This window comes from Eucalyptus grandis, chromosome 9 (genome assembly GCF_016545825.1).
Source record: "Eucalyptus grandis isolate ANBG69807.140 chromosome 9, ASM1654582v1, whole genome shotgun sequence".
Lineage (NCBI taxonomy): Eukaryota > Viridiplantae > Streptophyta > Magnoliopsida > Myrtales > Myrtaceae > Eucalyptus > Eucalyptus grandis.
The window spans coordinates 37446804-37474569 of NC_052620.1; the positions used below are offsets into that span (position 1 = coordinate 37446804).

Consider the following 27766-nt stretch of genomic DNA (forward strand, 5'->3'; position numbering starts at 1 on the left):
AGTTTCTAAAATTGAACACACAAAAATGACCCTTACTATCGAAACGGGCCATTCTTATTCTGCTACCAAGACACAGAAGATTGTGTAATGTAGCAAACGTGCCATTCTTACAGAGACTGGATTTTTTAGACAAAAAAAAGTTTGGGTCAAAATTAAAACCTAACTTAGATCTGGTGCTTTTTAAGAAAATTAGTCCCATATTTGGTACACCAGGTTTATTCCGTGCCCTTTCATACTAACTACTAAGGAAAGATCCTCCTAAATGCTTTAACACTCACACTGAAAATGGACTGAAAAATCTCTCAATGTTCAGAACCCAACTCACCGCCCAAGCCTGAGAACATGTTAAGGCCCCAAAAGGCAAAGAGTCAGACAACGAGATGCCAAACCTTTCAGTCGATGTGAACTCTCAGGAAAGATCAACCTGTCATCCTATAGTAACTTTGATTGGTTGGGCACCGTCAATTGCTAAGGCCGAGTTTCAATGTCTATACACCCGAGAATGAAATAGGTAGCAATTACAGGACCCCAGTCATACGACGAATCTCGCAAGATTAGTGATTGTAGCTCATCCCCATCAATATAACGTGAGATTGATCGTCAAGCGTGTTAACATCACAAAAGTGCAGAGCAGAAATTCTTATTTGCCAGGTACGGTTCCACGGTTCTTACGGTAGCTGAAGTCGGAGCAAGGTGCTACGAGAATGGACTACGATAGAAGCCTGTCAAAGTTTTATCGATGACGGGCTAGCGAGGCTCCAGATGATGCGAATTAGCACGTTCATTTGGCCATCCGGGAACAAGCATGTTAGCTCCAACTTGATTAGTGGGAAAAAGGCGAATTACTTTGCATTCTTTAACTAAAAATGGCAAACATCTGTCGGATAATCAGGATGGAACCAAACTAACCCGTAAGAGTCTTGCATTTCCAGAGAGTGGAAATTAATCGGTATGATATCAGGAGGGCTTTTCAATTGATGCTCGCCGCTCACTGAAATCAACACTACACAGTTCAGCTTTGATCATATTCACCTGGTCTGTTGAGGCGGCCTTTTTCATTTTTGATTAGAATGATATCGTCTCAGCTTAGCCTCTACAAGCTTTCCTCCTTTTGCTTCTCATCAAATTGAGTGACCTTGCTTTCTCGGTGGGGTTGCAGAGCCGTCAGTTGCTTGCTTAGAAGATGAATGGTCTCTTGACACTCTGCAAGCTTCTGGCTTGCTGTGGCTATCTCCTTCTCCTGCCAGAGTATTAGAAAATCTTTAAGGGATACAAAATTGCCGACAGACCAGAAAACATGCATTCGCACCTTTCAATCATGAAATCGATCATTTAAATCTCTGGATGTAGTCATTGAATAGTTATAGGGACTGGGAAGAAAATTGGAGATTGCAACAAATGCATCTTTAGAATCTCAATGCTCAGCAGTCTGCACTTGAATATGTAGCTAATCTATTTTGTTAGCAGGGTTGAAAACAGTAACTGATAATGTTCACTACAATCTAGGATTTTGAACTAAGAAAGATCCATTTCACGGACATATCCATTGGCAAGGCATCTGATCCTTAGTCCACGAACAAAATATAAAACAACAAGAGCAAATTAACAGCCACTATAGACAATGACAAAATTGTGGTCATATTCCTCATGATCGTAAATGATGTGTATATCGAATACCTATGGTGCTTCGAGAGCAACTTATAAATGCCTCTGCATATTACTCTCCTTGCAATAATATGTACATGTACATTGTATACTGATGACTCTTTCCAATTTAACTTCCTGAAGATATGAAGCAAGTCTAAGGAAGACTATAGCTATTTAAGATTAGGTGAATCTACCATACCTGTCTGCTCTTGGTGTCAAGATCTACTGCAGATGATGAGCATGTTGTGCAGTTCTCCTTCCTTCAGAAAGAGATAAGAGGTCACGTAAGATACACTTTGGACATCAAGTTCATAAAAAAAAAAAAAAAAGTGTCCCGATGAAAAACAAGTTTTGCTGCCTATGGATGAAGTTGGAAGCCCGAATGGCATGACAATTACTCAGAAGCGATGAAAGGCAGCTGACATTAAAGTACAACATTTGAAATTGCACAAGCATGATATTTATTTCTGGACATAGGCACGATTTTTATCAGCTCTGATCCAAGGGCGTTCACCAACTAAGAAATTGCTAGACATTCCTATTGAGATTTTTTAAGCTCGAAGGAACTCCCATGACCTCTCGCCAATATACCTATGTGGGCCTAAATCCTATCTGACCTCAAGCCCGAGAAAAACAGGAAACCACCTCCGTTCCAAAAGCCTATTTTTGAAATGAATGATGATTAGTTTTTCATTGGTAAGTTCAAACCCCGGGATAAGTTAATCTTAACTGACTGTAATATCCTTCATATTAAGGTGAGGCAACAAATTCTGACCTTTTGATTTTCTGCTGAAGATCCTCACACCTAGCTTGAGTTTCCTGATGATGGTGCTTTTCTTCAGCAAGTTCCTCCTCTAACTTCTTGATCTTATCTCGTAAAAGTTTCACTTCATCTTCCAAATCACATGCCCGCATTTCTAATGATTTGTAAGACTCTGTCATGCATTTTAGTTGAACCTCTGCTAAGCTGTGCGAGTTTTTACATGAATCCAACTGCAATTTAAGTCCTGTAAGAAGCTTCTCTTTTTCCAGCAGATGAAGCTTTGTAGTCTCAAGATCAGTGCACCTAGCTATGCCAGATACAAGGTCACTTTTCTCTGACTTGAAGAGGTTCACATCCTCCTTTGAATATTTATGAGGTGCAACCTTTGACCCAATCCGGGAGCCCATGTTTTCTTCTTGAAATCCCTCACTGTAATCCTCAATATTGGAAGTAGGAGGGATATTGCCACATTCATCTGTATATGTATCTCCTGACAGCGTTTCTTTGATGACCTTACCCTCCAGCAAAGCAACCTTGTCTATGCATTCTCCATCACTATTATCTCCCTCATGACCTGTGTAGCTAATTATGCCAGATTTTAGTTCACTAGCTTTACCAACGATATCTGAAAGCTCAATAACAAAGTCGGCCAAGGTTAAGTTGTTGCAAGCAAGGTTCTCAACAGACTTGGAGAAAGATTGTATCATCTCTTCCAACCCATGCCCATAACTGGAAAAATCCTGGCAAAAGGCTGCTTCCTTGCCTAGAGAAAATACAAACTTGTGCATCTGAGAAACTGCCTTTTCAAGGTTTTGCTTTCTCATATTTTCGTTGCTAGTCTTAGGGCTACCCAGAATGACTGATGTCACAGTCTCTGCAGTTTTCACTGTATCTTCAGCAGTCGGATGCTGACCATATCTATCACTTCGATGAACTTCCTTTGAGATAGGACCGATTGAATGAAGTAATGGAGAATCTGGGATCTGTACAGCATGTTTTATATCTAGCAAAACTTTTCCTACATCCACATCTGGAGCATGAGACTCAATTATCATACCTATTTTTGAGAGCAAGTTGGGCAATTGCAGATCCTCTCTATGCAGCTGTCTGGTTGGAGGACTAGGGTACGGCACATCCTGATTCAACAATGAATTTATGCCAGTATCCTCCTTAGGAAGGACACTCAGATCCTTCGACTTTTTGGTATCTGCTGGTGCTACACGTTCTTTATTTGCTTTGCCAGAAGAATCCGTATTTCTAATAGTGGAACTGCTTACACATATATCATCAGATGAACAGGCCAATTTCTCCATTTCAAGAAAGTCATCCATTAACCGTCTGTCGCTCTCGTGTGACCACTCATCAGATTTGTCTATGATCTTAGTCAACTGAGACATGCTGCAGATATGCAGACCCCAAGATTCAGAGGAGCTTCCTTCTTCTTCAATTCCATCTTCACAAGTAGAACTGGCGCTTGGCGGGGTGCTTGCTATTTGACTTGAGAAATCTTCAATATCCAAACCCATGTTGGACTCAGGGGTTTGTTTCAACTCACCTGCCTGAATCTGAGCTTCCAAGCTCTTAAGCCTGCCAACAGTTTTGGCACACATGTTTCTCAAAGCCTGCAATTCTGAGTTTCGAGCAGCCAAAGTTTCTTTCAACATCTTTGATTCTTCTTCCGTTGCCAGCAAATGTTTACTGAGAAAATCAGGCTCTTTGTAACATTGCTGAGGATGGTCAAAGGAGATTTCAGGCTCATGAGGCAACCTAGGACTAGGATTTCTAGCTTTGCTCTTCCTTAGCCAAGGTTCACTGGAGATTCGGCCTGAGCTCCCAACTTCCAGCTTCATTTGAGCTAATGCAGCTGGACCAGGCAATTTCTTGCGAACGAGGCCACGTAGCCTTTGGCATTCTGCTTCCAGTTTCGAGATTTTTTTGACATCCTCCAAATGCTGCTGGTTTAAAGCTTCTGCTGACTTCATGTTCATATTCTTCTCCTGATTTCTAATATCAAGTTCTTTAGAAACCATGTGCAGCTCATATTTCAGTGAGTTCATGTCCTTCTCATATAACTCGATATCCCGTTTAAGAACTTCAATCTCTAAATTAGCTTGAGACTTTTCTTCATTGACACTTAATATTGTATCAATATGATCCTGTAATGACCTGGAAAGTGCAGCATTTTCTGCAGTTGCCTGAAGAAGTCGACTATCTAATTCAGCTACCTTTGCCTCAAGACCAAGTTTCATATCGTCCCATTGCTTGGCTTTGGTACGAATTACTTCTTGCAAGTTCCTCTCGCTCTCGTCCTTTACATTTCTTATCTGCCTCATGCACTCCTTCAGAGCACCGTCCAAGTGGGATGCCCGGTCCTCAGCAGTGAGCTTCAACAGCATAGTAGATTCAAGTTGCTGTCTCAGTGCAGAAGCTTCTGCATCTGCCTTCTCCCATCCTGAGAAAAAGACAAGGTAATGATGTAAAAACTATATTGGGCATGACAACTGTAATGTAAAGATAGGTATTATGAACTCTATTGCTTAATGTACTTTCCGGTCCCCACAACAGTTAAGCATTTCGATCTCGTTGTTTGAAAAGTTCGAGGCAAGGACAACTATCGCTTTATCATACTCATATGTTCACTGAAGCAATCTAAGTGAACTTTTGAAAAAGTCATTGACAAATCTGACAGAGGAAGTGCTAATTATTGCTCTTATCTGCATGATTGGGTGGGGATGGAGAGGGATAGAGATTATTTAAACTACTTAGAGAGCTAAGCTCATTACTAGGGATTTTACCTGAAACAGCTTCTTCAGCAACTTTGGCATGTTGCTTGACCAGATTTTCCTTTGAACTAATCTCCACATAAGCTGCAGACAGCTTTTCGTTCAAGCCCCTAACTTGAGACTCCAAAGTAGTGACTTGAGATTCCAGTGTAGTGACATGACCTTCCAATCCAGTCAAATGCTTATATGAATCCACGGATATCTGGACATAGCTTACCTTTACATAATCCTGCCCACGGAAACATAGAAACTTAGGCAGGAGTTATTTGATCAAGAGCACAATGTGACTTGTTAAAATGTTGTTAAAAGAAAAAAAAAATGAAAAGGAGTACTCCCTTGCTCCCGGCATAAGTGAAATTGACAACAACGAATGAAGATGAACATAACCAGTTAAACTATTTTTGCAGATATGGACAGCTTTCTTATGCCCACCAAATTATGCTTTCGACCCAAGTTCAATGGGCATACCTCATGTCCTAGCGATGCTGCTTTAGACAAGGTAATTGCAGGATCAGATGGGGCAACAGCTTTGTCAGGCAGGTTCTTGTCCGACGATTTCTTCTTCCACGGCCAGCCACGACGGTCCATTTCACTATATGCTTCCTAAGATCATAATACATAATTGTTTTTAATTACCTGACTAGCCTCCCGGGTAGGGGGCATAGAGCGAACAACAAAAATGAGAAAAAAAAAACAATTAAATGGAAGGCACTGCTCAACGGATGACCTGTGAGTAAAAAAAAAAATGTGAACTTTACTACGAATGATTTCGAAATCTGTGGATGCTGATCATCTCAAAATCACATCAATATCGAAACAGACATGAGAGCATGATCATCCGATGCCAAATTCGTCGAAACCTCAAGCATGAATTACCCAGTACTCCCACAAGCTCAGAACAGTTTTCTCAATGGCTCAAATTCTCGCTCACGCCGTGTGTAGGACGAACATCCGCCAAGAACGAAGAGGGTTCTCCCCACGGTCATAGGAAAAAAGATTCGCCAAGAACAGAATCAGCCAAATTATCATTCCAAAAATGCTAAATGCCTCGCAATCAATGCAGCTCTAAACCAGCCACCCAAAAAAAAAAAAAAAGAAACAAAATTTGAAGAAAAACAGAGCTAACCCAACCGCGTGTCATCTAAACAGAGTGAAAAGAAAACTCACAAAGAACACAGCTAACTGGCCACCAAAAAAAAAAAAAAAAAAAAAAACAAAAAAAAAATGAAATACAACAAAAAACGATTGTCGTGCAGTAAATTTCACCAAAACCACTCCAAACGCAAAACGAAGCGGCAGGATCAATGGCCGAGTCCCACTTCGCTCGCTCCTATCTACACAGAGAGAGAGCTCAGTATGGCATCCATCGGCAAAGGTCGAGGAACAAAAAAGAAGCGAAAAAACCGGAGCGAGCTCAGCTACACGAACGGCGGCGACCACCCCAGGGACGAGAAATTCACAATCCACGTCCAGGCGCTCCCCCCCCACTGACCACGCACCCCCGACCGAGGACTTACTTAAAAAAACGGCCGGGAAAAAGCGATCTCCACTCTACTCGCCGGACGCTCGAGGCGCAGCCGCCGACCGCCGACCAAAGCGCCGCGCCGGCGCGATCGCCAGCAAAATGCGAGCGAGCGAGCGCACGGAAGAGAGAGAGAGGAGGAAAGCGATCTCGAGATGAACTCACCAGAAGAAGAAGGAGAAGAAGCGGCGACGGTTTGAACTTTGAACTCGAGGAGGCCGATCGAGCTTCGACGATCGTGCGGCGAGCTTCGAGCCTGGGGACGAGCGCGAGAGAAAGTGAAGACGATGAAGAAGACGACGCCCAGAAATAGGAGGGAGAACTTCAAAAAAAGGCGAAAGTGCGGGCGGACGTCACCATCACAAGACGCTCCTCCTCCGAGCCACGCCAGCCCCCGAAAAGCGGGCGACGCCACGTCGGCCCCGGGGGCGGGGCCCGCGCCCCCCGCGCCCGCTCTCTCGATTTACCCGTTTTGCCCTTGCGGAGGGTTCCCCTTGGAGTACGACAGTCGACGCCCGGGGCGCGACTGGCGGGAGCGCTGGTAACTGCTAATTTTCCTAATTGCGCTCGAGCTGGTTCCATTTCGGGCAAGTTTGTCGCCACTCGATGGCCTCAAAATTTGAATTCGCAGCTTTAATTATTTTTTCCGTAGTTGCCGTGAAACAGTCCGAAACTTTAGTATCCTTTTGACACTGCGTTTCCGCTGTCCAGTCCAGATTGGGTACTAAACTCAAATATATAATAGATTGAAGATGTCCACTGGGTTCGATTCATCCAGGATTCAAAGCGAACCAGTTTCGACCGGCCAGTTCAAGGCCAACTTATGGGTTTGATTCCCGATTTCGTGGAGCTAACTGCGGCCTAGAAATGACATTCCTAATTTCATTTGAAAATCAACTCAATTGATTCGATTTCTAGATTGAGTTGGTTTTAAACCGATGTTGAGGTCTCTTTCACAAATAAAAGAAAAAAAAATTGCAATTATTAGAAATTGAAATCTCGACATAAAGAAAAAACAACTTTATCACTTAACCAAAAAAATATTTTTGTATTAACCACCAATTCTAGACTAGTCCGGTTCACAATTTTCTTTAAACCAAGTTATAGAATCTAGGATATCGACTCACCTTGAAATCAATCGCTTTTAAAGTGAAAACACGTTAGATTTTGACTTTTATCTAGGCCTAAATATCAAAACCAACATAGAAAAAGCCGACGATTCTAGACCGGTTCGATTCACAATTTTCTTTAAACCGAGTTATAAGATTTGGGATGCCAACTCATCATGAAATCAATCGCTTCTATTCTAAGATGAAAGCACGTGAGATTTCTGCTTTTATTTGGGCCTAAATATCAAAACCGACATAGAAAGAGAAAAAGCCTGAGCAAGAGCCCATTTAGCCCAAAAGCCTCAAAAGAAGAAGAAGGCCCAAGTCACTCAAACTCAAAGCCCAAATACAACTTCTTCACTCTTTTCACTACGCTATCTACTATATATACATCTGGACAACCTTCTCCCACGAACCCTAGGTAATCCTCCTCCTCCACCTCCACCTCCATTTCCGACACCCGCACACAGGCACGCGCGCCGCCCCTCCGCCGCCGCCGCGAGAATGGGTCGGGTCATCCGGGCGCAGAGGAAGGGTGCCGGGTCCGTCTTCAAGTCCCACACCCACCACCGCAAGGGCCCCGCCCGCTTCCGCAGCCTCGACTTCGGGGAGCGCAACGGGTACCTGAAGGGCGTCGTCACCGAGATCCTGCACGACCCGGGGCGCGGCGCCCCGCTCGCCCGCGTCGCCTTCCGCCACCCCTTCCGCTACAAGAAGCAGAAGGAGCTCTTCGTCGCCGCCGAGGGCATGTACACCGGCCAGTTCGTCTACTGCGGCAAGAAGGCCACCCTCGTCGTCGGCAACGTCCTGCCCCTCCGCTCCATCCCCGAGGGCGCCGTCGTCTGCAATGTCGAGCACCACGTCGGCGACCGCGGCGTCTTCGCCCGCGCGTCCGGGGACTACGCCATCGTGATCAGTCACAACCCGGATAACGACACCACCAGGTGCGCCCCTTTCGTTTGCTCCTTTTTCTTGTTTGGACCGGATAGGATTGGGTCGTCCTTTAAGTGTGTGTTTGAGGTGTACGGAGCGTATAGCAGATGCGAGTCGTGATTGCCTGAGTGTTGGGTTGCTATTGCTTGTGGTCGATTTGATTTGGAAGAGCCCTGGGGGCGGTATGGCAAACTCGGGTCGCGATGTTTCGGGATTATCTTTACAGTTCGCTGTTTCGGCTTGTTGCTTCTATGATTTGAAATGGTTAAACTTTTAGTTAGTTGTATTATTCGTAAGCCTAATGTAAGCCTGGTTGCGTGCACTGGAATTGAGCATATGTTTGTAAGAACTCAAAAGCGGTGTGATGCAGATGATTATCTTGATTGCGTGATTATGCTCGCTTCTCTATTCTGTTTGTTGGTGTATTTCAGCGATGCCCCAGAAGAAAAATGTCATTCTTGTCAAGTTCTGGAAGTTGGTTATGCTCGTTGTATGGGTTTCTGCATAAAAAATCCATATTCTTAATCCGAGGCTCTCACATCCGGTGGAGATAATTTAATATGTTATCTTGTTTGTGACTTTGTTTGCTGTTGAAGTTATTAGTCTTTACGGTGGACTCTATTGGAAAAATGTCATTGGCAAGGCAACTGATTATAGAATGTGCACACATTAAATTTGGCATCTCAGAGATGAGATGGAAATGGCTTGTAATTGTTGGGCAGTTTCACTCTTTTTGCAATTTGTGGATGGTCTTCAATACTTTGCTTATAGGACTACATTGTTGGATTTGGTGGGCTTTTAGCCCACTGCAATGCTTAGGCACTATGCCACTATTCATTTTTTCCATTGGGTAGATTTTTCGATATTTTTGCATAGTGGGGGTCACTCCTTGCATGTTTTCTTGGCTCTGTTTGTGAAGTCATCTACTGCTTTGGGGATGGGAGCCAGTTGGAAGGGGTAGGTATAGTAGAGTTGATAAAGTGAAGAGATTAAGTGATGTTTTAAATACATAAATGCAGCAGTGATGCTTATGAGATGAAGGAAATTCCTGACTATTTTCATGGGAACGAAGGAAATTTTGGAACTTGGTATTGTGTTTAACATTTAAGTTAAGGTCCTACACAGTGAGAAAGAATTTTCATAACAAAGGAAGGCAATGACATGATGTTTGACCTATCAAGTGTTCATATTGTGATGAGACGGTGTGCACTTAATGATTAGAAATTGCATTATCAGATATTGATTTGCTTGTGATATTATATTAGTGCCCCCCATAGACGTTATATTTTACTGTTCCCACGCCTGATAATTGAAGCTCACTAAATAACCTTCGAGCTCACATTGTTTGCATTGGATGGCAGAGTCAAGCTCCCTTCCGGCTCTAAGAAGATTGTTCCAAGTGGGTGCCGGGCAATGATCGGGCAGGTCGCAGGTGGAGGTAGGACTGAGAAGCCTCTCCTCAAGGCTGGCAATGCTTACCACAAATTCAGAGTCAAGAGGAACTGCTGGCCTAAGGTACGTGGTGTGGCAATGAACCCCGTCGAGCATCCTCACGGAGGAGGTAACCACCAACACATTGGGCATGCGAGCACAGTCAGGCGCGATGCTCCTCCTGGCCAGAAGGTTGGTCTCATCGCTGCAAGGAGGACCGGTAGGCTCAGAGGTCAAGCTGCGGCTACTGCTTCCAAGGCCGATAAGACCACTTAAGGAGCATTTCTATTTTATCTTTTCCTTATTTTTCTTTCTTTGGGGATTGTCTTGTTGGGGACCTTTTGTAGTTCACTTCCAAAGATTAGCTGGTGCCTTTTGTAGACGAATTTTGGACAACTGCGAGAGTCGTGGTCATTTTATATATGATTGTTTGTGTTGCTTGGGAGCTTTCAATTATTTGACAAGCTGAATGGCAATTGCTATTATTTCCTACTCTTCCTTTGCCTTTGTTAGGGGAAATTTCTTCTAGTGGCTTGACCTGACTCACGGAGTTGCAATGGCTTGGCTGTGGTGGATTGGTGATGGTGGTACCTTTGACAATTTTATCTTTGGATCAAACGTGGGATAGGCTGTCTTTAGATGGTTTTAACTGGCTTTTGAATCGGGAAGTGGTTTGGTTCCTGCTGGCCATATCGGGAGGGGGGGAGAGAGCGCAACGGACGCAACTTGAATAACTTGTTATTCAGGTTGATGGTGCTTGGTGGCGGATGGTGGCGGAGCGGCACGAGAGAGGGCTTTTCAGGGTGAGACGTGGAAGCCACACCTCTGCTGCGGCGTTTGGTGATGGATGGCGGAGGTTGTGGTTCCATCACAGTGCCATAGATGGCGGCGGAGCCATGGTCGGTCTCCTTTAGCAGGGCCACCAAGATAATGATCGGTAGGGAGCCTCCTCTGTTCTTGAAATGTAGGCGCCGCTTCTTGGGACATATGCACCACTCCTTTGTAATGTTTGTAAGGTCGGTGCTTTATACAACGTCCTTTAGTTGACTGAAATTCCTTCAAGTCCGGGTTGATGAGAGTCCATGTATGCATTGTTATTGGTCATTTATGCTTTCTTTGGCAATTCAAATTTGAGTTCATATATGATAATCTATGATTGAAACTCCCTAGACTAGACCTTCACTAGACGAAGAGGAAGACCTCACACCTCGACGAAGACCTTCACATTCCTCGACGAAGATATCTACATGACGAAGATCGTCGCATAACCGTGCACAAATGATGCCTGTGGTCGCCTAAAATTCCGGCGTCTCCTCTCCCTGTCGCGATCTCAGATCGGTGGATTTGAGTCACACTCTATTGGCGACAATCGTGCAAAGAAATCTTAGATCTATGGATCTGATAGCCACGATTCCTCAACCTCGTTTCTCTATTCTCCCTTGCGCTTGGTCACTTTGATTTCGTCGTGCCAGACCACCGCAACATCAACCATGCAAAGGTCACGCAGGTGTTTGCCTTCTTTTATTGTAGCAGCTGTTCCGGCAACGGCAGCAGCCGCAATCTAGGGTTTTTTTTTTTTTTTTTTACATTTTAATAATTTTATTTAATTTTCTAGTTTTTAGTTTATCAATTCAATTGATCTTCTTATTATTTTTAAATCTTATTTTAAATTGTACTAAACATGTGATTGGACCAAACATTTACTCTATCTAGTTTACGAAAAATGACATCCAATATCTAAAGATGGAGAAATTAAGGGCGTGTTTGGTAATGATTTTGTTCATGGGAACAATTTTTTATCATAAATGATTTTTTTTTTTGTTTCCAGGAACAATTTCTAAGTATAAGAATGTGTTTAGTAATTGCACCGAATTTATATTCCTGTAATAGAAATGCGTTTAGTAGAATTGTATAATTTCGTTATTTCTTTTAATTTTTTAATATTTTTATTATACTTTTCTTTTTCCTTTTTTTCTTTTGTGACCGGTCGCTGACCATCACCACTACTAGGCTTGACCTTGCCTAGGCGGCGCGAGGTCAGCCTCGCCCGGCCACGGTGAGGCTTGGGCCGACATCGAGCTTGTCAAATGATTGCCGGCCATGATCGAGGCTGGCGATCGACCAAAAGGAAGAAGAAGCAAAGGAAAGAGAAGAAAAGAGAAGAGAAAAGAAAAAATTGTTCCTGAGAACAAGAATGTACTTTTTTCTACTTTTTATTTTTGTTTCAAATCTATTATTCACAATAACAAAAAATATTTTTTTTTTTTGTCCGAGAACAAAAATTTTATCAAACACATTTCTATTATTTTTTTGTTCCCACAACAAAAGAACAAAATAGTTGTTCCCGGAAACAGAAATGTCTTTTGCTAAACAGGCCCTAAGTTGATAGAGGTAATTATTTTTAATTGGTGCTTCTAACACTCGTTCAAAGGGAGGAAAATGACTTTCTGATTAGACTCTTGTGTCACGATCAAGAGGTTCTGGTAACTAAAGGGCCATGCCTTGATGCGGAGGACCTTTGCGATCGCTTGGATTCCCAATCAATCTCCTTCTCGAACTTTCCAAGGGCGGGCGAAAAGCCGTATTCTAGAAGTCTCTAACTTTATTTACGTCGGTAGATGTGATCGCTTGGATTCCCAATCAATCTCCTTCTTGAACTTTCCAAGGGCGGGCGAAAAGCCGTATTCTAGAAGTCTCTAGCTTTATTTAGGTTGGTAGATGGTAGTTGACATTAATGTCGGTAGATGAGATGGTGCAATCTCGTCCACCGGATAAATTTTAGATCAATGGATGTAATCAGAGGGCCTCGAGTATAAGAAGGGGTGCTCTCCCTCTCATTTGGATCCATCCAACTATTTCAGCAATATAAAGCTCATTTCTTTCCAGAGCCTCTTTCTCTTGATCGAGTAAGGCTTGGCTTAGGTGATTCAAAATTGCCTGAGTCGCCGCACGGTCACGATCCTAATCGATCGGCCCGTGACACTTGCATGTGATTATTCTTTCCCTGGAAACTTACTTCTCTCTTTCTCTTGTCCCCGTCCCGGAAAATTTCCTTACGAAGAAAATACTTTCTGAAAAATCATGTTCGAAAATTTTTTTCCTTTTTAGATTGAAAAATTATTTTCCTAACTTTAAGCATGCATATCTTCTTAGATGGTAAATGATTTTTTGTTGATCAATCATTTTCAACAAACTGAATGTGTAAAAATTCAAAAAACTAATTCGTGATAAATTTTTTCACTCAAACAAATGCACTTCGAATCCCTACACGTTCTTCCCGTTCTTCTTCATTCCAACGGCTGGTGAACCACCGCCATGTCCAATTCCGCAGAGCGCTTGATGCTGCTCCTGTCTTCCATTTTTTTATCAACACTGATACTCAGAAAGATTTGCAACCCGTGATGTGAATACTTCGCAATCAGTGATGCTTTCCACAGATTTTTTCTCATCTTGGGGCTTTTCAATCAGCTAAGGTGTCATGCTTCTTCAATTCTCTATGGCTGTTTAGCTATAGTTGGGAGAGTTATTATTTACAAAAAAAAATGGTTATTTACAATCGGCAGAGATGTTTTTGTATCAACCGATACATTGACATTCTGCTCAAACACCAATAAATTATCATTTTACAAAAAGAAAAACATTTTTAAAAAGCATCATTTTTTTTTACGAAATAAGTGAAGCATTATCATCCGAATCTTATATCGAGATCCGATGCAAACTTAGCAAATACATTCTTGGACAGGCCTCTTTATCACCTCTCATTGGAATAGGAGATCAAGGATCTAATCACAGGTGTAACCTTTTTTTTTTCGGCGGTGAGCCTGAGAATCCAATAGAGATTTCAAAATGGCTAAGAGATTACCAAGCCGTGATTCAAGTGCAATCTGGATTTTCAAGAGATGAAAATATCCCGATGATGGTCCACTAGAAATCCGCTAAATGCCAGCGGTTAAGCTTTCTCAGACCGGCCCAACCATTCGTCCTGGTGTAAAAAGAAGTTGATTTGACTTAACTAGATTAAAGAGAGCATTTTAAAAATCCAACTGCACGTCGGCAGCAGTGATTTATGCTCGATGATCGCAACACTGTTTCGAAAGAATTTACTAAGAACCGGACTTGCAAGTCCGATTCTTTAGTGATAACAATCCAAACTTTTATTGTAATCGCTGCAGATAAGATACGCTAAATTAAAGAAATAGTTCCCTCAAAATGAATTGCACAGGCAAAGCCAAAAATTCCAGTTTTAACACCCAAAGAGTCAAATCTGCTCATGAAATAATTTAACTAGTAACCCAAATTGTCCTCCCTCCGGTTCCTATTATTCATCCTTCTATGATCCGAAAAGAAAATACTTATTCAGGCGTCGCTATCCATTTTTCGTCCCTCTTAATCACCGAATTTCACTCTGTTCCCCGGCTGGATTGTCGCTCACCTGCTGAAAGACATTGCATGCAGATAAGTGCAATTGACCCGTGTCGGCAACCCTTTGCAGTATTAAAGAACATGCAAACCTTCTTCTCTTCTTTAGGCCCTAGTTTTTGGTCCATTGTCAGATTTTGCAGTTGATTCTGATTCACCGCATTTGGTGCAATGTGCACCGAGTCTTCTGGCTGTTCTCCTCCATGTTGTCTTACCAAGTTCTTATAGAAGTTAGGATCTTTCACAGGTTGTGGTCTCACAGCCTCCTTAATTGGGACAGGAGCAGGACTCGGTGGAGCACTCACCTGATAAGTAAAGGATGGCCGAGCTGGCATACTGCTGGAAGGTGGCATTCGCGGACACAGTAAAGCACTCCCAGGATGTGCTGTTGATGCCCACATAGTCGGGACGAGAGCAGGACGAGGTAGAATACTCAACCTAGGAGGGAAAGTTGGCCGATCCGGCATGGCGCAGGGAGTTGGAATCGGCGCATACAGGAGACCACTCGGAGGACGTGCTCTTCCCGCCGCCATAATCGGGACTGGAATAGGATTCTGTAGAGCACCCACATTGTAGGTGAAAGATGGTCGATAGGGCAGAGTGCATGAAGTTGCTAATGGAGGACCGGCAAATCGAATAGGGAGAGCAGAACTCTGAGCCTTCACTCCATCTAACCCAGGCAATGGAGCAACAACCGGCCGAGCTTGCGGTGCCCTGAATGGAGGTTGCATCTGATTTTGTGCAGAAAAGATTGCATTAGCAGGAGTTGGCGGCAGAATTTTCTGAGAAGGACGAACTGGGGGAGTTATCCGCTTTGGTTCAAACGACAGCTCATAGCTTGACACGGGATTTGGTGGACTTGTTTGCATGGGTTGAGGTAGTGAAAGCTCAGGGCTTGATAGAGGAATTGGAGTTTCTGGCTTTGATTCGGTTGGCAACTGTTTCGGGACTGAAACGGCAATCGATGGATGTATATTTTTGGTAACAGATTGGGAAGCCTCAGGGCTTGACAAAGGGGTTGATGGATGAATATGTTGTGACTCAGGTAGCACAATTCTGGGGCTTGCTGGGGAAGTCGGTTGTTGAACTTTCTTTGAATCGGAGCACGACAAATTGGGGCTTGACGTAGGTGCCGGTGAACTTTTTTCCTCTGATACAGGAACAGAACTTTTTTCCTCTGAGTTCGATGGAAGGTTTGGTGGGCACATTTGTTTCGACTCGGACAGCAAAACTTCCGGTCCCAACAGGGGAGTTGGCAGACAATTTGCTTTGACTCGGTCGGGGGAAGTTCTGGGCTTGACATGGGAAGTGAAAGAGTTGTCTGCTGTGTCTCTGGTTGAGAAAGTGGAGGGCTTGATTGAGAATTTTGGGGACTAGCTTGCTTTGACTCAGGCGATGGAGTTTTACTCTTCATAAACTTTCCAATCGTTTGAGGATCAAAGAGGAACTTGACGAGCAGATCGAGGTCAATTATATTTCCCTGCTCAGTGCTCTTCACAAGGACACTGAAAAATATCGCCGCTGCAGCAGCAGCTAACTCGACATCTCCAGCAGATATCCTCACATCTCCAGCAGATATAGTCTCAGCTCCTGAACCTGTCGTCTGATTCTCATCAAGTGAAGTTTTATTTTCTGATTCATCTACCAGAGGTTCCAAGGAAGGAGTTTCAGAAACTGACAGAAGTTAAAGAAAGAGAAGGTGTCAAATTTGAGGAAGTAAAATTAACGCTGAGCGTTTCCAAGTCAGGTCGAGACTAACCAATGTCCATCTCTTCAACGCCAATAATGGGAATGATTGGCGTGAGACTATCATCATAGTCTTCCTGCTTTACATTAGGGGGTTCAAATGGGCTGCCAATTAAAAACAAAAAACAAAAAAAAAAAAAAGATGAAGGAGATGAAGAGGAGGAGGAGGAGGTAAATGCAGAATCATGTAATCCAGAAAAATGATCATTCAGAGGAAAGAGTGATATTTTACTTAGATGGTATATATGTTGGGCGTGGGTAAAACGACTCAAGCACTTTGAATGCTCTACCGTGTTCAGCTCCCGCCTCTTCACTTTCTTCACCAGCGGCAACACGCCAGTTGCTACTCACAGTGAACTACAAAGTTTATTCAAAAGGAAAAACCACAACTGTAAATTTAATTTTAACAACAAAGGGCAATGAATGCATTCAGATAAAACATTAACTAGCTATAGACAGCATTTAATGCCAGAGAATCTTACCTTGGGAGGGCAAGTCCACCGAATGCAAGGGATATGAATATGCTCTCTTGAATGTTTTGCCGGATGGCTGTCTCCATATACCTGCGGCACGGCGTCTAATTTCGCACCATTCAAATCCGATATCTACAGCGATTTGCCAGAAAATTATGCTTAGCTTTCAATACAAATTGTGAAGTACAATCCCTAGACACAGACTGCACAAAATACATGGAAGGACAACCTTCCATGGTACTCAAATTTGACATAAAAATAACCACTTACAGATAAAAATGTCTCATATTCTCCATAACAAGAGAAGAACATCAGTTCATTAACAGTATTACCTCATAACATAGTTAGTACAGTGAGAATTACACACGTAACTTGACCATCAGAATGAGAGGCTCAAGTTAAATTAACACATCAGACCAAAAAAAAGAAGTTAAATTAACACTTGCTAATTAGATGAGCAATGCCAATCATCTTAGGAAGATACTCCTCCAAACGAAATTTGAATGCTAATGAAAAAGGGGAAACCTTCTTTTGAGGACTTTTTGACGAATCCTTACTAAATGCATACTAGGCAAATCATTAAACTACCGAATCTTCATCATAAATTCAAAGTCCTTTAGAGGAAGCTTCTAACCAGTTTCTTTTCTGCTATCCTTCATCAAAATGCATACTCGGCAATTAATAAACTTCTCATGGCTTCATCAAAATCCTTAATAAGAAGGTCATGATCTTCTTATGAGCCCCCTTTAAAATTCTCACAATATCTTTGGACTTATCCATCAAACTCTGAAGTGGGAAAAGCTTATCACTTGCTTAATCCATATTCCAAAGTTTGCATAATAATCCTGAAGAACCCTTTATAAAGCAGATCATCAACACATGCAAGAAACAAATTTTCCGTTTAATGGTTATTTAAAGACCTACCTGTATTAGAATTGTACCCAAAAGAATGTACATAAACATTGTCATATTACTTTCATGTCCAAACGTCAATTTGTAATCCCATCATTGCTAGTCACCAAGAATATGGAAAAAAGTACGGTGAGAGATTTATACATGAAAGGCAGTTTTAGAGTCAAGGCCCCCAGACTAACAGAAGATCATGGAGAACACTGCGACTTGATCGTGACCATGTAGTACAATGTGTGTCAATTATCCTAAAGTTTAGCTCATTAAGCTATTTATGTACTTCATTTAACCATTCAAGCAAGTGTTCCAGTTATCAATTCTACCGATTGCCATGCCAAGCAGTCAAAAACACGTCAAAAGACAGCAGTTTAATATGAGATAGCAAAGTTATATTTTTGAAACCAGATCATCAAGAAAGTTTATTTTTGTCAACCCATACGAAATTGTTACTAGCAAAACAAGTTGAACTGCTGGTTTAAATTAGGGACTGTTATCTTAGAACATGGCCTGGCAGGGAAAATTTCACAAGTTGTCTGTGTATTGGTTGTAACAGCAGAATCTCTCACTAAATAACGCATCAAATGCTTCACCGGCGCATAAAAGCCCACTAAGTCAGAGAAAATGATTAGTTCCCCCAAAATGTTAATCAATATAATGGATTCTGCATTGAACAGCTAATCATATGCAAGTCTTCGAATAACATTGTTTAGAGAAGCTTAAGGCTTGTAACACAAAAGTATGTCCTTAACATGAATTTACAATGTAAAGTCTTTCTCTAGAGTAAAAAAATTACACCACTGCAACTTCATCTAAGTCAAGCAATTGTCTGGGGATAGCTGCTCAACTTTTCTATGCGATACAATCCAGCAAGTAACTAACAAGATTGTGCCTGCACCTCAAGCTTATAAACGACTTGTAAAACCTCTCATATGCCGATTTTGGCACTTACTTTTGACATTCAGGCAGACTTTCTTTTTCACAAAGTATATAGTCTTCGTAATTGGTAATTAATCAATCAGAAAAAAGAATAAGTTTCCATATTTCATTGTACCGTATGAAGTAGTCTCTCCATGAACAACCTGTGGTGCCTCGGAAAAAATGTAAATCTGATCACCCTTTGCAAATATGTTGAAGACATCCCACAAAAAAGGATAGTAATAGAATGCCAACTGGGGCCGTAAATATTGCTCAAGTTATTCTTTCCAAAATGTTGATTGTATACCCATGAATACTATATAACCTACATCTTCGGAGAACATCGTTTTTGCTCATAGGTCACTCCAGACACTAATTAGAATTCTCAGATGTCTGATCCTATAAGATTTAATTTGCACATAAATACACTAAACCAATAAAGCTGGCAAGTGATTCCTGAATAGTCTTTTATAAGTACATTCCTCCACTTAAGTCGAGATCCGGATCACATTGTAGCTTTAAGCTCATTTAAACTCAAGTCTTAAATTATTGAACAGAGCGGGATCAAATCATTATCAACTAACTAAAATACAAATCCCTTTTACCGTCCATTAAGCAGCAACTCCGGAATGCCAAATTAAATGCATGCGGCAGCAATTTACTGATTCAAACGAATTAAGCACTTTTGACGCACATTTCTTTAAAATGCAAAAGAACTTTTCAAAGCCCGCGGAGATTAACATCACGCTTCTTTTTTGTTTTTATTCCTTCGTGGACAAGCCAAACCGAGCGCACGCACGACTAGCTCGAATTCAAACTCAAAAAGACACACGCACGACTGATCCTTCACGTGAAAAAAAATGCGTAAATCCATCGCAATACCTGATGATGCTTATCATCCGAAGCCCGCGACACGGGCTTCGATCCCCCAGCCCTGCTACTCCTCCTCATGTCTTCTGCATCACACTGAAACAAGCATTTTCAACACGTATTCCTCCCAAAATGAAAAAAAATAATAATAATAAAACTCTTAAAGCAATACGTCATTATCATTAACCGAGCGCGCGCAGGACAAGCTCTAATCCAAACTCAAAAAAGACACAAGCGTGATTGATCCTACGCATGAAAAAAAAAAAATGTTTCGAGCCATCGCTATACCTGGCGATGCTCATCATCCGAAGACCACCGGGACACGCGCTTTGATTCCCCGGCCCTGCTACTCCTCTTCATATTCTCCGCATCAAACTGAAACAAGCACTCTCAACACTCATTTCTCCAAATGGAAAAAAAAAATGAAAAAAAATAATGAAAAATACTCTTAAAGCAATACGTAATTAACATTAACCGAGCCTGCGCAGGACAAGCTCAAAATCGAACTCAAAAAGAAACGAGCGCGATTGATCCTTTGCATGTAAAAATGCGTCGAGCCATCGCTATACCTGACGATGCTTGTCATCCGAAGACCACCGGGACACGCGCTTTGATTCGCCGGCCCTGCTACTCCTCTTCATTTCTTCTGTATCATACTGAAACCAAGCACTCTCAACACTCATTTCTCCAAAATGAAGAAGAAGAAGAAAAAAAAAAAAAGGAACTCTTCATGCATAGCGAAATCAACGTTAACCGAGCACGCGCGCAGTACAAGCTCGAAATCAAGCTCAAGAGTGACACGACCGGTCGATTCTCTCTCGCACGTCGGTACCTCACGGAGCTTATCATCCGAAGGCCACGACACGCGCTTCAGCCCCCTGCCGCTCCCGCTCCCACTCCCGCCTCCGCCGCCGCCGCCGTTCCTGCTGCCGCTGCCGCTGCCGCCACCGCCGCTCCCGCTCCTGCTGGTCATGTCTTCTCCACGCCTCGCGAGTCGCCGAGCGGGCGCTCCCCGGTGCTGCTACTCTCCCTGTTCCGCCGCTTCCTCCACCGGTGGCGATTCGAGATGCGAAGCTGATCCGGCCGGTCCATGGAGGCGGAGCTCGTATATATATATACGCACGAACCGCCCCACCAGAGAGAACAACCCTAGGAATGGCGATGGCGCTCGTTTTGGGAAGGTGACGAAGCGACGCGGCCGGTGGAGGGAAGAAGCGGAAGGGCAATGAAGAGGCTGCCTCCGTTGCGGTGGCCCGAGGGGATTTCCTGCTGACAGTGAAGAAATGATATGGATTTTGGCTGGTCTCCGTTTTGGGGAGGGGGTAGGTGGCGAGGGGACAGCTGGCTTTTTCTTTTTCCTTCTTTTGGCCTTTGGTTGGTAGGTAAGGCGTTGCTGCCATGGCAAAATGCTGGCCATCGATTTTTTTGACAACGTGTGCGCAGATCGAGATGGATTTTTTTTACAACATTTGCGCAGATCGAGATGGATTTTTTTCATCAATTTTTTATTATTATTTGAGATGTAAGTGTACCTGAGCTCGTTTTTTGAGATGCGACCGGCGCACGGGATGGCAAAAAGAAAGAAAATCCATAGAAAGACCCTTCCGTCTTCACCCCATAGGAAATGAGATCGCCTCCAAGGACGCCTTCGGCATTCACGGGTCTCGGACCGACCGACTGAAGAATCCTGTTTAATAAGTGGAACACATTAGCTACCGCTCTTAGGTTGGGATAACTACAATCGCAAAGGGTGGTAACTCATGGATGGCGGACTGCAATGGCGATGATGGTCTGCTCTATTTCTGCCGCCGTCGATGGTCGGCTCTATTTGTGCCGATGCGACGGTGGCTGCTATTGTGAGCAGACCCATTTCTCTCGGAGGGATTTTTTTCCTTTTACAGTTTAGGGTTAAGGATTTCGAGAAGAAGGAAAAGACGGATAGAAAGCGAGAGGGAATAAATCAGTGAGCAGGATCCGAGCACCTTTATATAGGGGAGTCACGCTTGACATCTGCACACGCGGCAATCGATGAGTGGAAGAACCTACGTGGCAATTCAAATAGCGTCCGATTTTTTTTTTTTTTATCTTCACCTTATTTCATAGGACAAAATAACATAATATCATGAGATGAAAAAAAATAGCAATATTTATTATTTAATCGAAGAAAAATCATGAAAATAATATTGACTTTTGTATTAAATTGATTGAGTAAGCCTTTAGTAGGGCCGATTGGTTCCTGGTAGTTTGACTCCCAAGCAAGAATTAGGAACCGAATCAGAATAGTTCTCAGTTAGGCCTAGGGGTGTATAAAAGAACCACGACCCGCCTGGACTGCTCGGAATTAAACCAAAACCGCCCAAAACCGGTGGTCCTTAAGGGAACCGATGGGTACCGATTCGGTTCCCAGTTCCATGGACGGATCCGCTCACCCGCCCACCCGGACCGGACCGATTATATTATAACAATATATTAATTTTTAATATTAAAAAATTCAAAATTAGCAAATCTAAAATTTAGGACTTTAATCACCATCTTGTCTTAATTCACTACTCTCCTACTCCATCTCGTCTCTTTCAATTCAAAATCTCCCCAAGCTCTCTCTTCCTCTCCGATTCATCTCCGGATTTACTCATCTCCCTTTGAGTCATAGTCTGAACTCGGCGAAATAGGGAGTCAATTCTCTTTTCCTCCCTTGAACTTGAACACTCTCTCCACGTCGTCGTCATCTCCGCATTCACTGTCACTATCATCATCTTCGTTGTTGGGCTCGTCCTGCTTCTACCTCCTCTCTTCCCCCTCCCCCTCCTCAGGCTTCTCCCCATCATCCTCATCTTCAGGGACGAGCAAACTCTAGGTCTAAGAACGGCTTATTGTCCCCATTGTTCTTCTCATTGTCGGTCTCAAGGGAGGAGTGGGAGACGACGGAGGTGGTGGTTGGGACGGAAGTGGAGCGAGGGTTGCGACCGGTTGAAGTCGAAAAGGGGAAGGTGTGGAGGTTGGACCGGTTTTATGGATCTACCTGGGAACCAGACTGAACCGATAGTTCGGTTCCCGGGTGGATCCCTGCAACTAGTAGGCGGTTCCCAATTCCAATTTTTCGGAACCGGTTCTTAGCGGGCGGTTCCCGGTTTTAGGTCGGGAACCGCCCGCCCGGATCATGCACACCCCTAGTTAGGCCAATGGAATCGGGAGGCCTTCTCCTTCTACTTGAAGGTGTCATGCTAGGTGAAGGTGACAGCATTGATGTGGTCCTTTATGTGGGAGATTAAGAATTAGGTCTCAACCATGCTAAGGGCATCAAAAGTAGGACTGGAGTAGACCTGTTAAAAGGGTGGATAGGGTTGGGTTTGGATCGGATCGTAAATTGTTAAACTTAAATTGACCCATTAACTAGTTTTTGACCCATTCATTAATAATGTAAATTTATTGATGCATACTCGACTCAATTCATACTCGACCTAACTCATATTGTAAAACATTTTCATATTTAATCAAATATGGAATAGCTTTTCTCTTATGATTTAAAAAAAAAAATTATATTGTCAAAACACTTCCGTACAAGAGTTAATACCTGAAGAATCCAAACATTGTATAATTGTGATAAATTTACCACAAACTAATTTCTTGATAATGAAAAATTCCAAATAGATATAGATGTGACAAATATACCTTAAATGACCACAAAAAACACCAAATCGATACAATTATGACAAATTTACTCTAAATTATATTTTTCAACCGTAAAAAAATCTCAAAATTGTACATTTGTAACAAATATATCATTCATTAGATTGGATTAATATCACAAAAATTGTACATCTATGACATGCGAAAAGTAAAATCCCAAATTAGTATAATAGTCAATCAAATTTAGTAATTTGATAGTAAAATTTAATGGAAACTTCATATCAGTTTGGAGTAAATTTGTTAAAAATGTACCAGTTTGAGATTTTTGGTGGTTAAAAAATTAGTTTAGTGTAAATTTGTCACATGTAACCAGTTTGGATTTTTTTAAAGTATTAACCCTCCATACAATTACAAACTTAATGGATGAATTTAACAATTTTTTTTTTTTTTAAATATGAAGCTCCATTTATTTCATGAAAAATTTGATATTTCTGAAAGTGATAATATTTTCTGGTATTTGGTTAAACTTGAAAATTAATTAGAAAATATTTTTCACCTAGTACATAAATTTTGATTTAATTTTTTGCACACTCCTTTTAAGTATTTTATTTTTATTTTGTAAAAATATAATTTTTAATTATTTTTCTTTTTCTTTTCCTCCTTCTTCTCCCACTCGCCAGCCACAACAACCACGACCGGCAATAAGTAAGCTCAAGCCTTAGTAGCCTCAAGTGAGGCTCCACCTTGCCAATTCCGATGAGGTCAAGCTTGCCCTAACACGGCAAGCTCGAGTCTTGCCAAATTGCCTAATCGCGAGCTCGAGGCTCGCCAAATCGAGGTGGCCGGAGTCTTGCCAACGTCAAGGCCAACAAGCTCAAGCTCACCAATGCAATTGGCAATTGGGCAAGGGCTTCACAGCCCTCACTTGGTGACTGGCGAGGGTTGGCAACCGGAATTCATAGGGGAAAAAAAGTAAAATTAAAAAAAAATTAAAAAAAATCTAAAATTTTTAAAAGATAAAAATAATAAAAACTACAATGGGCTTTGAACTTATTTATATCGAACTCTCTTATCTATAGCTCGGGGCTATCTAGGCAAGCGATAGTGTCGGATCTTTTCTCCCCTTCTGGTCACGCACCTTTTTGGAGACGTGGGATTTTTCCCTCCCTACACTATCTCATACCCCTGATCAGCTTACCTGGCTTGGGAACTCTTCCAATGTATTCTCGGTTGCCTCAGCTTGGGAAGACATTAGGAGGAAGAAGGATTGTGTCCCTTGGGTCTTGCTTATTTGGGACAATTCGATTGCTCCAAGATTTCAATTCAACCTTTGATTGATTATTAGAAATCGTCTACCTACCTAGGTTCTCCTCCTCTCATATGGTAGACTTGACAATGCGTTGTGCGCCTTTTGTAACTCTACGCCTAACTCTATCGACCACCTTTTCTTTGGCTATTGCATCTCGGCTACTCTTGCTTTTTTCTATGCTGCTAGATGTAATCTTCCGTGGCGAAATAGGTCTTGGTCAGAGAACCTCTAATGGGCTTTGAAGTTCCTTTCAGGTAAGGATTTCTTCCACTCCATTGCCCAATTCTCCTTTGGTGCTCTATGCCATCTTATATGGAAGAAGAGGAATGATATTATTTTTAGGGGAGAAGAGCCGGTGGTGTCGACTTTGAAAAATCATCTTATTAAAGTGGTTAGGGACAAGGCTTTGACCTTCAAGAATGTGGTCGATAACCCAAGAAATAGGAGGCTCCAACGTAGTTGGGGTATTGACCTCTCCATTTTTTCTTCTACAGCGCTGGTCCTTCCTAATTAGTGATGGGTGCCTTCTTTGCCTTGGTTGTTGCTCCTGTTGCGTTGCTTCGTGGGTGCTATTCCGGCCTCGGAGTTACGTTGGAGGATCGATTTTCCTTCCTTCCTAGTGTTGCTGCTGGAAGCTTTTGTTTGCGTTGTTGGTGACTTCAGAGGGCTGGTTTGGGTTGCTGTTTGGATTTGTCCGCTCGGCGGGTTGCTAGCTTTCATTTGCTGTGCGGAGCTATGGTGGGTCTCACTTCTTTGAAGACTGTCATTCCTTGCTTCTTCCTTCTTGCCTTAGTGGCGGAACATTTTGTTGTTGTTTGTGCCTGTGGATTAGGCTGTTTCTTTGTTTTTTTTTTGGCTGCCTTGTTTGTGGCTAGCTTTCTTTTACTTCAGCTCCCTTTCACTCGTTCTGACTTGTTGTCACTATAAGTGAAAATCTTTGGCACTAGATCTTTTGTATAGTTGGTTAAAAGCTCAATATATTCTTACTTTTACCAACAAAAAAAAATTATAAAAACTACTCAAAAGAATGATTTCTCATAAATAAGCTGACTCAACTAAAAACCTTTATAAGTTAAATGGGTTGTAAACGATATATGAGTTTGTTTTTAAATCCATTTACAACCCATTTATTAATACTTAAATAACCCATATACGACCCATCTTATTGTAATTGGGTCCAAAATGAGCTTCTTCTTTTTTTTTTTTTTTTTTAAATCTTGACACGTCTAGACTGGAGGATGTCCCGGTGGGCGCTGGAGGAGGGTTGCTTGGCGGGTTTCTCAAGGTCGAAGCGGAGTTCCTTGAGGGTTCCGGAGGTCGTCTTCCTGGTTCTGGGCCTCGCAGTCAAGAGTAGTTGAAGGCCATGTAGGAGCGGAGGCCGGAGGGGGCAGATGTTGGCAGGAGAGGAGAGGGGAGAGGGCGAAGCTGCATTCTATTTGTCTGATTATGGAAGGTAACTATAGAGACTGGTTTTAGGCTTGACATTTTGTGAAGTATTAGGGATTTTTATAGATCTCTCAGAATTAAAAAAAAAAAAAAATCGGTTCCTTTCAGGTGGACAATTCCACACATGAAATTGAGAAACAGACTAAAAATCACAAATTCTAATATTTTGGAATCAGTAACTGAACCGATATTCTCTGGAATCGCCAGGACGAACTGGTCCAAGCAATTCTTTCTTCTCACCCAGAACTTTTACACTAAAAAATGACCATCTTTTTGTGTAAAATCAGCTTAATGGATAATAGCAGTTTGGTCAAGAGCATAAGTCATTGATAAAAAGAGTAGTTGACAATTTAAAAAGTATCGACAACTTACAAAGCTATTGAAAACATCAATTATCTAGATGATGTTATCGACGTCCATGTGTAACGGATAAATAGTGATATTTTTATATATTTGAGCTCTTTAAGATTGGTATTGAGATTATGAATATCGTACCAACTCGTAACCACCATGAAGTTATTTTTTTAATAACCGTTTACAATTGTCAATTGTAGGCTTTATATAATCATATAGTACTCTTCATAAGACCCCACACAAACAAACAAAACATTTGTCTAACAAAAATCTTTCGATTCATGTATCGTAGTCGTAGTTTTCAAATATCTTGTCATTGATCAAATTATTGTATGTTATCTTAGATGTAACTTTCATATCCTCCTTATCAATTAAATTATGACGTTATTGTGTATTTTGACGTCGATTAAATTCTATTGAAATATATATCGATCTCCTTGTTCTTGTGTGATGCTTCTTGTTCAAAATTGTCACAAAACCAAACTTCTCTTAAAAAAATTGAAGAACAACTTTTATTGAAAGGTATTTCATCGTCGAGACAAATTTTGGCGAAACATCCTTTTGGCACGCATTGTGGGATTGTTTGCGGTTTATTCTAAAATCTAACAAGGCCAAGAACAAGGAATCACCCAGCCTGATCATGCTATAGGTAATAATTGGACGAAAGGGTCACCAAGGCTTAGACCTCTTATGCTACTGCAATGGCAAATACAAGCCATGATGGGAATGCCGACATCCCACGACGTCTTATAGAAGAACAAGCAAGGGAATTAGCACCAAAACTCATTTTGGTGGCTACCACGAAAAATGTATTTAAGGAATAGCAAAATGAGATGACAAATCACATTACAAGACATCTCTATAATGCAGTCAAACCGATCGTCGTCTTCAATGATGTCATCTCAAGCCTTGAAACATCCAATTAGTCCATATCAATCCAACTTAACATTGTGGCTTGCGAGTATGTTTTTCCAACTCCTAGTCAATTGAATGGTGAAAATATTGTAGGCCAAGCAATCTCACCTCTAGCAAGAATTTTACAATAAAATCCTAACCAAATTAATCTAGTCAATAGAGATAGCCAAGTTAATGCAAACTAGATTAATCCAGTCAACAATAGGCTTAAGTCGCTTGTTAATCATAATGTCGACAACTAGGACCTAGATCATGAGCTTGGGGGCAAGAAGGCCAAGTTTATGAACCTGAAGCTAGGGAGCAAAAAGCTCTGGTCTATCGGTTTCTAGATATTCAATAAATGACAGATATGGTTGCCCAATGAGTAAGTGTTGATAGAGGCATTGTTAGATCAGTGTATAGAAAGCCACATCGCAATTTGGGTGGATAACATTCCATATCCAAGAGAATTCAAAACTCTTGATTTTGTCGTATATACTAGTAAAGATGACCAATTGATTGTTGAACACATTGGTCCACTAACTTCCCAATATAGAGAGACCGGAACAAATGAATTCGTGTTTGGTTATTCCCTTCGTGTTCATCAAAAACTGCC

At 42.0% G+C, this 27766-nt stretch overlaps 3 protein-coding genes across 4 annotated transcripts; 1 reads left to right on the forward strand and 2 right to left on the reverse strand.

The window, feature by feature from the left end:
- Positions 1 to 823: 823 nt before the first annotated feature.
- LOC104419668 (filament-like plant protein 4) lies at positions 824 to 7056 on the reverse strand. The gene is made up of 6 exons (XM_010031394.3): positions 6881 to 7056; positions 5662 to 5796; positions 5206 to 5422; positions 2423 to 4862; positions 1847 to 1907; positions 824 to 1240 (listed from the first exon to the last, which is right to left on the reverse strand). Exons 2-6 carry the CDS (start codon positions 5779 to 5781, stop codon positions 1094 to 1096), a joined length of 2985 nt encoding a protein of 994 aa, XP_010029696.2. The 5' UTR covers positions 5782 to 5796; positions 6881 to 7056; the 3' UTR covers positions 824 to 1093.
- Positions 7057 to 8246: 1190 nt separating this feature from the next.
- On the forward strand, positions 8247 to 10680 carry LOC104419669 (60S ribosomal protein L8-3). Its single transcript, XM_010031395.3, has 2 exons — positions 8247 to 8768; positions 10119 to 10680. The coding sequence occupies exons 1-2, from the start codon at positions 8329 to 8331 to the stop codon at positions 10462 to 10464; spliced, it is 786 nt and encodes a 261-aa protein (XP_010029697.1). The 5' UTR covers positions 8247 to 8328; the 3' UTR covers positions 10465 to 10680.
- Positions 10681 to 15380: 4700 nt separating this feature from the next.
- On the reverse strand, positions 15381 to 20810 carry LOC104419670 (zinc finger CCCH domain-containing protein 45). 2 transcript variants are annotated; one of them, XM_018863272.2, is made up of 8 exons: positions 20353 to 20810; positions 20090 to 20176; positions 19809 to 19895; positions 19533 to 19616; positions 16836 to 16958; positions 16586 to 16710; positions 16367 to 16458; positions 15381 to 16248 (listed from the first exon to the last, which is right to left on the reverse strand). In XM_018863272.2, the coding sequence occupies exons 1-8, from the start codon at positions 20491 to 20493 to the stop codon at positions 15413 to 15415; spliced, it is 1575 nt and encodes a 524-aa protein (XP_018718817.2). In that variant the 5' UTR covers positions 20494 to 20810; the 3' UTR covers positions 15381 to 15412. The 2 variants fall into 2 exon arrangements, with proteins under 2 accessions (XP_018718817.2, XP_018718816.2); XM_018863271.2 differs by having other exon boundaries at positions 15381 to 16281.
- Between the last annotated feature and the right edge of the window lie 6956 nt (positions 20811 to 27766).

What these genes read in the sequence shown, in the direction of transcription:
- LOC104419668 (XM_010031394.3), bottom strand. Translation starts at nt 5,781, where the DNA reads ATGGACCGTCGTGGCTGGCCGTGGAAGAAGAAATCGTCGGACAAGAAC. An exon ending in TGCTGAAGAAGCTGTTTCAG is followed by an intron (nt 4,863 to 5,205) that starts GTAAAATCCCTA and finishes TCTTTTTCTCAG; the next exon opens with GATGGGAGAAGGCAGATGCA. An exon ending in CTTCAGCAGAAAATCAAAAG is followed by an intron (nt 1,908 to 2,422) that starts GTCAGAATTTGT and finishes CTCTTTCTGAAG; the next exon opens with GAAGGAGAACTGCACAACAT.
- LOC104419669 (XM_010031395.3), top strand. Translation starts at nt 8,329, where the DNA reads ATGGGTCGGGTCATCCGGGCGCAGAGGAAGGGTGCCGGGTCCGTCTTC. An exon ending in CCGGATAACGACACCACCAG is followed by an intron (nt 8,769 to 10,118) that starts GTGCGCCCCTTT and finishes ATTGGATGGCAG; the next exon opens with AGTCAAGCTCCCTTCCGGCT.
- LOC104419670 (XM_018863271.2), bottom strand. Translation starts at nt 20,493, where the DNA reads ATGACCAGCAGGAGCGGGAGCGGCGGTGGCGGCAGCGGCAGCGGCAGC. An exon ending in GGTGGACTTGCCCTCCCAAG is followed by an intron (nt 16,711 to 16,835) that starts GTAAGATTCTCT and finishes TAAACTTTGTAG; the next exon opens with TTCACTGTGAGTAGCAACTG. An exon ending in CGTTGAAGAGATGGACATTG is followed by an intron (nt 16,282 to 16,366) that starts GTTAGTCTCGAC and finishes AACTTCTGTCAG; the next exon opens with TTTCTGAAACTCCTTCCTTG.